The sequence below is a fragment of the Orycteropus afer genome, unplaced genomic scaffold, assembly GCF_000298275.1.
Source record: "Orycteropus afer afer isolate SDZICR_OR568_19922 unplaced genomic scaffold, OryAfe1.0 scaffold00001, whole genome shotgun sequence".
Classification (NCBI taxonomy): domain Eukaryota; kingdom Metazoa; phylum Chordata; class Mammalia; order Tubulidentata; family Orycteropodidae; genus Orycteropus; species Orycteropus afer.
Window position 1 is genome coordinate 29,754,069 of NW_006921588.1, and position 12,668 is coordinate 29,766,736.

A 12,668-nucleotide genomic window follows, 5' to 3' on the forward strand; every position below is an offset into this window, starting at 1 on the left:
TAATTTTTTTGATACTTTATATGCACTATTTCATTTACTTTAACCAAGTGAGGTGTAGGTGGTAGCAATGAGTTCTGACACAACTATCCAGATTTAGGCCAGACTTTACAGGTTAAGGGTACAGTCTGCCACAAAACTGCTCTCACTTCAGATACCAGACATAAACTTAGGGGACCCAGGCCATCCTCATTATACCCTCAGCTTAGATGATTTGCTAGAACAACTCACAGAACTCAGGAAAGCACTGTATTTAGTTTTATTATAGCAAAAGGATACCAATCAGAGCCATCAAAGGAAGAGACACATAGGACAAGGTCTGGGAGGATCACATATGGCATCTCCTCCCCATGGCATCAGGACAGGGTACTTTGATTTGTGACACTATACAAAATATTGACAGCTAGGGGATTTCATTGCGCTTCGATGCCAATAGTTTTTATTGGGCTTTCATTATATAGACGTGATTGATCTCCCCTCCCTTTGGGCCCTTCGATATCAGGTAGCTCAAAGCTGCAGCATGGCTTGTCTTTCAGGCCTTGTCAGCCCCCATCCTAAGTCATCTCTTAGCACAAACTATCAGGGCCTACCATAGATAACAGAGGTGAACACTTGGGAAATTCCAAGGGTTTAGAGATTACCTCTGGCCAAAGTTGTGTACTTTAAGTCTGGATTTGGACCCATTGAATATGGATACAAATGACTTTCCACTACACAGCTAATCAGCATTTAACAGTATTACCACATGAGAAGTAGAGTTTTGTTTTGTTTTTGTTTTTTCTCCCCCGGTGTCACACGGAAGTATTTAAACTTATTGATAAGCTCTCTATTTATGTCATTCATTCAGTTTGTTAAATACGCTCCTACGTGTTTCATATACATACAGATTCTAGACCTTTTGCATTTTCTACTTATGTGTAGGCTAACTGTGATCTCAGACGGCAAATAGATGAACAACAAAAATTACTTGAAAAATACAAAGAACGATTAAATAAGTGCATATCAATGAGCAAGAAACTTCTTATTGAAAAGGTAAGTTAGAAGCTCAGTTCTTTTTCCGTATTCTTTTACAGTCCATTTCCCTCTACTGTAAGCTTTTAAAATGTAAATGAATAAATTTGAGTGATGAATTTTACTCCTTTTTTCAGAGTACACAAGAAAAACTGTCAAGCAGAGAGAAGAGTATGCAAGACAGATTACGCCTTGGGCACTTTACAACAGTTAGACATGGTGCTTCATTTACTGAACAATGGACAGATGGTTTTGCGTTTCAGAATCTTGTGAAGTTAGTCATTTGTACTTTTTTTTTTAATTTAGTATTCATTTGGTTTTTCTTTGCTTTAAAAGATTTTAGATTTTGAATTATGTTCTATATCCCTTCCCTCTTTACTGTTCTTTGAAATTACAAAATTTTTTTCCTATTACCCAATGCTTACCTTAGGGTTAGTATTCTACACTTGCCTATTCTCTGTTCCCAAGGAAAAGACAGAGGTGTTTTTTTTTTCCCCCCCTCTTCTAATTCAGATAGAATAACTTAGAAATCAGGAATTGAACATGTGATTTTAGTATCCCTGAGGCAAAGTTTAAAACAAAGAAATAATTGTTACATGTTTTCTTGAGATCAGATGGTAGTAGGTAAATATTAAGTTGACTACTTGTGTATTAAAGAGCTAGGTCTTAAAAAGCTGCTCGTTTTTTTGCTGCAAAATTTATAAATCCCTGAAAAATAAGAGTAGTTCAAGCATGTACGTAAGCTTTCCCAGAGTTGATCCACTTATAGAAAATAAAAGCAGGAGCTTGTTTCTCATGGTATCATAACATTACTTTTTCAAATGCTGGTTCCTGGGTGTTGCCACAGAAAAGCCATCTGGCCAGGAGTTACTATCTCGTAGTAGATTTACTCAGTTTTTGTTCAGCACTGCTGAGTTAGATATTGTTGTTGTTGTTGTTGTTATGTGCCGTCAAGTCGGCCCGACTCATAGCGACCCCTCCTTGGGTTTCCGAGGCAGCATCACTACGGAAGTAGGATTGCTCAACCTTCCTTCCGAGGAGTGGCTGGTGGGTTTGAACCGCCAGCCTTCTGGTTAACAGTCAAATGCTTTAGCCACTATGCTACCAGAGCTCCTGAGCTAGATATTAGGTACACTATAACAAAAAACAATATATTTGTGATATTAGGGAATTTGACTTTAATTCTGTGGGTAATAGGGAACTGTTAAAGGTTGGTATATACTGTATATGTCCAGAATTGAGTTTTTGAAAGAGAATGCTGATAATGATGTGGAAATAGTATTGGAAAGAGGATGAATTATTTAGAGTTAAGAGAAAGAAGTGGTCCATATGAAAGATCAACAGATTTGAGGTAAAATATTAACAGTAAAATTAGGGAATAGGAGATTGATTTGAAATAGAAGCCATAATATTTGAGTGTTTTATGGGCAAAAGCCTCTGCTACTAAACCCAGAATACCCTGAAATTATATATGGCATAACATTAATCCCTAGTTTGGGGGGTTAGGGAAGATCTCACTTAGAAAGGATTGTTCCAAATGAGGTCAGAAGGATGTGTACATTGGTTCACAAAGGTGGAATCATTAGGTAACATTTATATTGTGTGACTTTTAGTCAAAGTTGATTTTTTTTTCATGTTTTAATTGTGAAAAATAATGGAAAGATAATGTGACTTTATTTATGTTTTCACAGGCAACAAGAATGGGTTAATCAGCAAAGGGAAGATATTGAAAGGCAAAGGAAACTTCTAGCCAAACGCAAACCTCCCACAGCTAATAATTCTCAGGCACACTCCATAAATTCTGAACCAAGACAGTCAATGGAGCAGAAAATGATCCCTTTGTTAGGCCAAATTTACCACAACTGTAAGCCTCCATTTTAATTTTTGTTGACAGCATTAATGTTAACAGTGGATGTGATTAATATACTTAGATAGGAAAAATAATTACAGCCAGGAAGGAAGACAGTATTGAAAATTTAGCTCTAAATTAGTAATAAGCCCAAAATATCGGAATTCTACCTTTTTAAATGGAGATTTAGCAATTCTCTTTTAAAATGGAGACTTAGATAGCTAAGAGGAGAGTAGAATACACTTTCTTCCATATCTGAATGATACAGAATCAGTTAAAGTTTTGTTTATTCCATTTCAGAGTTCCCATTAAATGTTCGTTTTTCTGAAAGAATTGTGTTAAGTTAAATAATGTAACTGACATTTATATATTTTCTCAACCTGTGAAACCAACACATTGATGAGTTATGGGTATTGTTTCTCCCCTTTTCTGCTTTACTTTGCTTTCTAAATTTTCTGCACTGATGATGAATTACTCCTTATAATTTGAGGAATGAAGATATTTTTTAAAAAAAATTAGTTACACACTTACTCTAGAAAATACGGAATAGTGAAATGATATAGACCATGATCCCATCCCATAGGAAACACCACTGTTAAAATTTTGATGCAGGTACATCAAAACCTACATAATTTTTCTGTCCTAGAAGGACGTATATCAATTTATATGGGTAAGAAATACATATACTCTTCTGCTGTTTGATGTTTTACACAGATGTGTCCAGCTTTGTTAAAAAGTAGTCTTTCATCCATACTTTGAATCCCATCCTCTCCTATATCAGGGACCTCTTCTATTGATACATCCTTTCTCTTATATCTTCGTCCTTTTGTTCTCTACTAGTTTCTTCCTTTCAAAAAGCATGTAAGTGAGAGGGGAAAAAACCTCTCCCTCAATTATAGATCCTTCTGTCTCCATATTGTCTCATAACTAGATTTCATGAAAGAGTTGCCTATGTTTGCAGTCTCTTCTGCTTCACCTTCCATTTTCTTCTTTCTTAGCAGAAATGTTCTTTTAAAGATTATTAATTATCTTGATGTTAAATTTCATTGACGCTTGAGACTTTAATTTGGCAGCATTGAATACTGTTGATGATTCTTATTTTTCCTCAAAAGACTCTTGCTTTAGTTTTTGAGACATGTTTTTCTTAATTTTTATATTAACTCATGTGGCTGCATCTTCTCAGAATCTTCTATGAACATCATTTGCGCCCAGCAATCTGTAAAATATTGGTGTATTTTAAGGCTCTGTCCTGTGTCATCTCACTTCTCATCTACACATTCTCCGTGAGTATTATCTGCTCTCAAGCTTCAGTTACCACGTGTGTGCTGCTGACATCCACACGTCCACTTTTGTCTCTTGGGTATTAGATCCTATATCTCAGTCTTGAATATCATATCCCTGCTTAAATGTACTTAAATACCCCCAAGCAACCTCTAATACAGCTTTTTCAAACAGTAGTTATTGTTTCCATTTCTTTCTCTCTCTCTCACACACACACACACACACACACACCCACACCCCTTGACCTTCTTTTCTTCTCTCTGAATGAATGGTAACCACCATTCAGTCAGTTCCCTAGGCTAAAATTCTGCTTGTCACCCATAACGTTTTAGATCTAGATTTTTTTTTTTTTAATCTGTTTTTATTGGTTTTCATTAGTGAATATGTGGTGACGATCTTTTTTTTTTAAAAAAAAAAAAACTTTTTGTTGTGATTTGGATGAAAGTTTAATGAGCAAATTGATTTGATTTTCCATTCAACAGTTCATACACATTTTGTTTTGTGACACTGATTTCAATCCCCACAGTGTAGCAGCTGTCTTCCCACTTCCTTCCTGTGGTTACCATTTCCATTTGTCCTTCTGCCTTCTTACCTTTATCTCTGGGCAAATGATGCCCTTTCAATTTTGTGTGATTGATTGTTCTAAAGGGTGAATACCTCCCTGCTATTATCACTCACCTTATATGCCTATCGGTCATTTGGTTGAAAGTTGAATCATGGAGGTGAGTTCAGTTTCAGGCTTGAAGAGTACAAAAAGGACATGCGGGGGCAGCATCTTCTGACCACCCAACTTCACAAGGGGGAAGCAGAGTCACCATCAGCAGCCCATGGCGTTTTCCTATGAGCCCAGACATGTCGCCCCCTCCAGCCTTTTTTACCGTTTCTGACACCGCTCATCCCTCCAGTGGCAGTCACTACTTCTCGCTGGGTTCGATAATTCATGGCAATAGCCACACAGAACTCAAAGACAAATACTCACAATTACTGGGTTTGTTAGGCAAGTATCAGGCTACAGTTTGGGTTCAGGAACATGCTCAAGATACAATTCTTGGATCAGAGCAGTTTCCCCTCTGCTGTGCCCTCAGACATGCCTCTCTGGCCCTGCTTGAGCAAGTGTTACAAAGCTCTTTTAGCTCTGCCAGTAGGTACACGTAGGTGTACCTCACTCTGCCAGCAAGCCTCCTGCCCAAGGACACTCAGTTTTCTCACTCTGTGGGCCGGAAAGCCCACCATTCTGTCTCATGCCTCTTGGTTCCACTGCCACTGTCTTTTAGCTAGGTGTCTGTCAGCCAGGCATCTCTCTGCCAAGGAGGCCCAGTGCAGGGATCTTGGGTCCAGGGACGTGCTCCACTTCACCTCCAGGTCTTCTCTCTTGGTAGCAGTAAGATCCCCTCCTCTTAATCCAATCCTCACATTAGAGTTCCATACAACTTATTTCCATGATCCTACCCAGTAATCTGGTGGGAGTCACAAAGACTACTGCTAGCAAAGCCATACCAAGTAATTCACTACCCCACGAAGGATGTCTAAGGGTCATAGTTTCAGGGGTTCCACCAGACCAGGCTGGTCTGTTTTATTTTGAGTTTTGTTCCACGTTTTTCTCCCATTCTATCTAAGACCTCCTGTTGTGATCCCTTTCAGAGCAGTTGGCAGTGGTAACCAGGTACCATCTAGTTCTTCTGACCTGTTAGTTCTTTGGACTAATTGTTTTCATCATCTTTGATTTTCTTCACTGTTCATTGTTCCAGATAAGGAGATATCAGTAGTTGTAACCGTGGTAATAATCTTTTAAAATCTGTCTCAGAATCTACTTTTTGAGTTTTTATAAATTGGAATTAAAGTACTTGATTAAATAGTATAAGAAGAACTGTACTTAGCAAATAACTTGTTGTTGTTGTTGTTGTTATGTGCCGTTGAGTCAGACCCGACTTATAGCGACCCCTCCTTGGATTTCCAAGGCAGTATCTCTGTGGAAGTAGATTGCTTCATCTTCTTTCCAAGGAGTGGCTGGTGGGTTTGAACCGCCAGCCTACTGGTTAGCAGTCAAGTGCCTTAGGCACTACACTGCCAGAGCTCCTTGCAAATAATTTACTTTGGTAAATTAATAAATTTGCTACTCAAACAAAGGAAAATGGATGTGTGGGTGAGCGGTTGAATGAAAAGAAAGTGTGTATTTAGCTTTAACTCTACCCTATCAACATCCAATTCTTCTAGATCTTAAATCTGTACACTTAATCCACTAAATCTCGGGTTATCGCTCTCTTACCTGAGTTATTCACACACACACAAATCTTTTCTTCTTATCCCCTAATCCATTTTACAGTCAGCCACTTCTCTGAAATGAAAATAAAATCTTCCTATTCCTTTCTGTAAGGCACCCTGGTGGCACAACATTTAAGCATTCAGCTACTAACTGAAAGGTTGGTGTTTCAAACCCAGCCAGCTGTTTCTTAGGGAAAAAGACCTGGCAATGTGCTCCCATAAAAATTACAGCCAAAAAAACCTTTTGGGGCAGTTGTACAATTGTACTCTGTCATATGAGGTCACTGGGAGTTGAAAATCAACTCAAGGACCTCTGTTAACAACAACATCCCTTCCTTGAAACCTTTCCATGCTCTCCATTGCTTGAGTGATATAATTCAAAAGTCTTACTATGGTTTACAAAGAACTTGATGACCTGACTCCTTCTGACTGCTCTTGCTTCATCTTTGGCTATTGATCAGTGCTATGCCCTGTTGTCACCCCAGTTTTCAAACTCCAACCCATTGTCTAATTTCTGTTCGTCTTTTAAGTTTCACACTATATATGTCCTCCTAAAAGCTGTTCCCATTTTGAGTTGTGCCCCATCAGCAAATGGAGATCCCAAAAGCTTTACTCCAGCCACATCTTTAAGGTCGACTCCCCTTTGAGGAGGTAGCTCTTCCCAATCATATTTTGAGTCCCTCCCAACCTGAGGGGCTTATCTTCTGGCACTTCAGTGCAGCTTGGACTTTTTCCTTCAGTACTATTGGTCCTTGATCATATGCCACCTCCTGAAAGAATTGAACATTGACCAATTCTTTGGTCACATGGTCAGAAGAGATCATTCCCTGGAGAAGATATCATGCTTGATAAGGTGGAAGGTCTGCAAAAGAGGGTGACCCTCAGCAAGATGGATTGTCACGATGACTGCAACGATGGGCTCAAGTATAGCAAGGATTGTGAGGATGACGCACGACCCAGGCGTTATTTCGTTCTATTGTTCATAGGGTCGCTTTGAGTTGGAGCTAACTCAACCACACCTAACAACATAACAGCAAAAGCTGTTCCTTCACTCTAGAGGGGAATTAATTAGCACTTTGAGGTATTTCCAAAGTGCCCTGTATCTTTTCAGTCATAGTACCACCATCCACTCAGTTAATAACACTAGAAATTGGGAGTCATCTTAGATGTTTCTCTTTCTCTTTTTTTTTTTTTTTTCTTCTTTTTTTTAAGAACATTTTCATTGATTAAAAACATGTCCCACTTTCTCCATTTTCATTGCTACTATCTTAGTATAGGATACTTTTTTAAACAAAAACCCAAAACCTAGATTATTATTTCTCTTGTGCCCCACCATGTCACCTTTCATGTTTAATCTCCTTCAGTAGCTTTTATTTTATTTTTTCTTATCTTAAAACCTTCAAGATAAAATTTACCCTCATAAAGACTCTGTATAAATTTTATAATGTTTCCCTTTAGCCTTATCCTCTGACATCTGCCATGTATGTATCCTTTGTTAAACTTTCTCTAAATGGACCACACTTTCTTATTTCTGTGCCTTTGCACGTCCTTTTCCTTCTATTTTTCCCACTACCAATTTCAGGAGGAAGTCCGCTCCAATTTTTTTTTTCTTCCCAACTTCTCCCTTTACTTCCATAGCCTTTTATACGTGTCTGTCTGTATAGTAGTATTTACCTCACTATTTTATTCCTGTTCCCAATATCTAGCACAGATCCAGGCAATAAAAAGTGGTCAGTAAATACTAAATTATAATACATGAACATTTGATTGGATTTTCATTTTATTCTTAGTGCACCAATTTTCTGGGTTGTCACAGGTGTTTTGCTTTCTACTTGGCTTCCAAGATGCTAACAGCCCTAGCTATAGTTTAATAATCATAGTCCTGTCTCATTTCTGACCCATTTTATTGTATAGGTTGGCTTGGAACTAACCCTGGAGTGATACTGCTATGGGTTCTTGGAGTGCAGATGAAGTGATACTACATAGCAGTTTGCTTGTACAACTGTAGATTTAAATAGGGAAAAAAAAACACTTTTGATTCATATGTAGTGAAGTTTGAGTAATTGTTTTTAACACAAATTTTACCAATCATATTCTTCTGTAACTTCTTTTGAATCAGTTTATTGAAAGCTCGGCTTTGGTTTCATGCAGATCAAGAAATTAGCATAGAAAATAAAGTTACTACTGTTAAGAATTTAGGCTCTGAAGTCAAACAGATGTGAGATTCCAACCATGACTCTTTCAGATTATGTTGTTTTGGTAAGCTGTTTTACCTCTTTGAGCCTTTGGTTTGATCACTGGAGAAAGTACCTACATCACAGTGTTGAAAACATGAAATGAAGTGATGCATGTAAAGTGCATAATGGCTCTTGGCTGTTGACTTATTTTTAATTACCAGCAAGATTCAGTTTTTTTGTGGAATGGCATAGTGGTGAAAAGCATGGGCTGTGGAGTTTAAATCCTTGCATTTTACCAGCTGTAGGATCTTGGGTGAGTTATTTGACCTCTTTGCAAGTTAAGTAATTTCTTTCTAAATTGTTAAGATAACACTCTATATCTCACCAAATCAAAACCAAACTCACCGGCATTGCATTGATTCCAACTGATAACGACCTCCTTTTGGGTTTCCAAGATGGTAAATCTTTATGGAAGTAGATTGCCTGCCCCATCTTCCTTCCATGGAGCAGCTGGTAGGTTTGAACTGCCAACCTTTTGGTTAGCAAATGCCCTAGGCACCAGGCCACTGAAGCTCTTCTGTATTTCACAGAGTTGTAAAAATTCAATGAGTTGATACATGTAACAGTGTCTGAAATATAATGAGTACTTGATAAACGATATGCCTTGGAAACCCAAGGAGGGGTCGCTATGAGTCAGGTCCAACTCGGTGGCACATAACAACAACAACAACAGTTAGCTATGACTGTTTTCTTAATAGATTGTTTTTAAGGTAGTATTGACTTTTAGTCGAAAATAATAGTTCAGAGTAAATCATTTGAATAGCTTTTATCTATATATAAGGCTTCAGTGATTCGTGCATTGATTGTACATTATTAATACATTTTGGCAAGATTTTGACTTTATGTTAAATCTGTTTCAAACTAAGTTTTGATCTTATCTATTAAACTTACACATTTCATGTTTCACAGAGTATGATTGCAAAGTAAGCAGAGAATATTTTACTTTACAGTTTATATTAATGAAGGTCTAGAGGTCACTCTATTTTCCCATTACAATTTTAAGAGTCTTGTGTGAAAATTTTTCTATCATTGGCGCATTTAATTCATTTTTATTTCATGTAATTATTCATTGAAGGTCAGGTAAGGCCTTTCTATGTGCTTTCTGTTTATCCTTCTTAATCGTCATCCCTTTTTCTTGCCTTTCCTTTTTATTGGACTGATCCATTTTTGTTACTTGATTCTTTTTTCTATATGTGTGTTTATGTTTACAAATCCATCTACCTACAAGATAACATTGTCTTAGAGAGTCACTGTTCATGTAGACATTTATACTGTATTTATTTTTTTCCTTTATTCTTACATCTCTGATCTCATACGTGGAATCATTTTATTTCTGCCTAAAGAATATCTCTTAGAATTTCTCTTTTAGTGTGAGTTTGCTGGTAGTGATATCTCTCAGCTTTTGTTTGTCTGAAAATAACTTTATTTTGCCTTCATTCTTAAGATATTTTTTATGGTTTTAGAATTTCAGATTGAAAATTATTATAAGATATTATTCTGCTATCTTCTGATTTACATTACTGTTATTGACAAGTCAGCTGACAGTCTGTTGAAAACAATTTTGAATGGAGCAGAAGCAGTATTTGAAGATTAGATAACTGATGATTCAAAACAGACAAACAGTATCAGTCTACGGATATACTTGCATAGACATGTCATAATGAAATTTCAGAAAATCAAGGCACAGAGAAAAAAATCTCAGAAGAAGCCAGAGAGAAAAAGAAATATATTTAGATAAAAGGTTAGAAAAAGATGTACCAGTGTAACATGGTGGTAGTAGTAATAGTATCAGTCTAAGTTCAGGGGGGATGTTGTGAATCAAGATTAGCCCAAGGCTGATATCTATGAGGTAGAGGTTGGACACACCTCCCCTCTCCAACCTGTATACCAATTCTGACACTAGCTGTCTCTACTTCTTTGCTGGGTTTGATAATCAGTTATAATGACCACACAGAACTCAGACCATACTTAAAGTTAAGTGGTTTATTAAGGAACTGAGTACAACTCAGGATCGGGATTAACAGGCTATATAACGCAGGAACCGACTTCAGGAAACATACAGGCAGAATCTTCTTTGTGTAGGACAGCTCTCTCAGCTTCTCTCAGCCCCCTGAGGCCAGGCTCCTCTCAGCCCTACTGTCTGTCACCACTGGCTCTGCCACTAGACCCCTTTCAGGCCTGTAGCCACCACCTCTGCCAGTAGCCCCTCCTGGGCTGCTTGCTGTCTTAATGGTGTTACAGCCCTTGCCCAGTGTTTCAGCTCTTAGAGGAGATTCCTTGCCTCCTCTCTGTCTGCTGCTTTCTGCTGCTTCTGCTGTTTCTCTTCTTGCTTCTTTTTGTCTCACACTTCCTCTGTAAGTTCAACTGCTTAAATATACAGCACCTTGTCAGTTTTCAGGCATAGCAGTGCCTGCCACTAAGGCCATGAACTGACCAATTCCCTGACAGTCTCCTCGTGGTAGACCACAGACACTTCATTTACATAGTAGACATGGTTATGTTATAACTTACCTCATTTGCGTAGTCTCTTGACCAATCCCTACGAGGCACATAACAATCGCAAGGCAGGATGCAGCCCAGGAGGAAGCAGGAAGTATCAAAAGCAAGTTGTTCACAGCCTACCCAGGAAATGTCAATCAACCTGGACAAAAGTAATAAACCTTCTGGGGTAGAAAACTAGGGCAAAGGTACTCCTCAAGGATTGAGGAGGGGAATAGGAGGGGAATATCACTCAAGCTGTTTTTCCAAAGAATCAAGGCAAAAGACTACATAAAGGAACTCACTTTACTATAACCAGGCAAACCACAACTAAAAAGGAAAGCTGTATTAATCGGACATGGTAAAATTTAAGGCAAAAAAAAAAAAAAAAGGAATAAAGTTATTTCATAATTATAAAAGGTTCAAGAGAAAGATACAATTCTATATTTGTATGCATATTACAACATGGCCTCAGGATTGATAAAAAGTTGGTAGGATTATAAAATGATACAGGCAGATCCACAAATTACAATGGGAGATTTAAACACATAAATTTCTTACTAATGCATAGAACATACAGATAAAAACAGAGCGATCCAAAACAATACACGATGCAAGCACAGAAGATTTTAGTAGGATTGACAAATTTGACCTAGTGGACTATAGAACACTGTCCAACATCTGCACAACGGACATCCTTTTAAACATGCAGTGTTTATAAAAATTGATTACATGTTATTGTAAAAGAAGTCTTAGGTAATTTCAAAGGATTGAAAGAATTTGTACAGTTTGACATTGTTTCTTCCTTAAATGTTTGATAGAACTCATGGGTGAAATTTGGAGGTTAGAATCATACAGAATATTTCTCTGATGACAGTGGTCGAGGTAAGCTAGAAGTTAGTAACTAAAAAATAGTAGAAAAGATCAGTGGAAATGAGAACGTATCTTAAAGTGTACAGTAATGAAAATGCTACATTGCAAAATTTGTGAGATAACATCTAGAACAGTACCTGAAAATGCAAAACCAGCAAATCAATTCCAACTCACAACGACTCTATCAAATATATTTAAGATGAATGTTTTCTGTTTTTTGTGGTCCCACATTTCTATAAAGCAAGTTTTTAAATTAAAAATAAAATTCTCTTTCACTCAGACTCATTATAGAAGATGATCAAGAGTTAAGCCTTATGTATGGCCTTTAAATTTCTTGATTTTTTTTAAATAAAACTTATCTACTGAACAGCTTTATGTATTTAGGAATTTTAGCATGTTCCTAAATAAATATACATGTATGTATTCATTAAATATGACTCGTATATAGAGAGATTTGGCTGCATCTTGGCACTCTAACCTCCAGGCTCACTGCCATCAAGTCGATTCCAACTTATAGTGACCCCCTTTGGGTTTCCAAGGTGGTAAATCTTTACGGTAATAGATTGCCCCAGTCTTCCTTCTACGGAGTGGCTGGTGGATTTGAACTGCCCACCTTCTGGTTAGCAGTCAAATGCCTTGGGCACTATGCCACCAGAGCTCCTATCTGTGAACAAAAGATT

The 12,668-nt window shown here is 37.5% G+C and overlaps 1 protein-coding gene across 1 annotated transcript in view; it reads left to right on the forward strand.

The window, feature by feature from the left end:
- The window catches only part of TLK1 (tousled like kinase 1), a 181,004-nt gene that overhangs the window by 133,877 nt on the left and 34,459 nt on the right, over positions 1-12,668 (forward strand). The window contains 4 exon segments of the mRNA XM_007944095.2: positions 919-1,029; positions 1,146-1,282; positions 2,700-2,821; positions 2,824-2,872. Of these exon segments, the coding sequence (XP_007942286.1) occupies positions 919-1,029; positions 1,146-1,282; positions 2,700-2,821; positions 2,824-2,872 (419 nt within the window).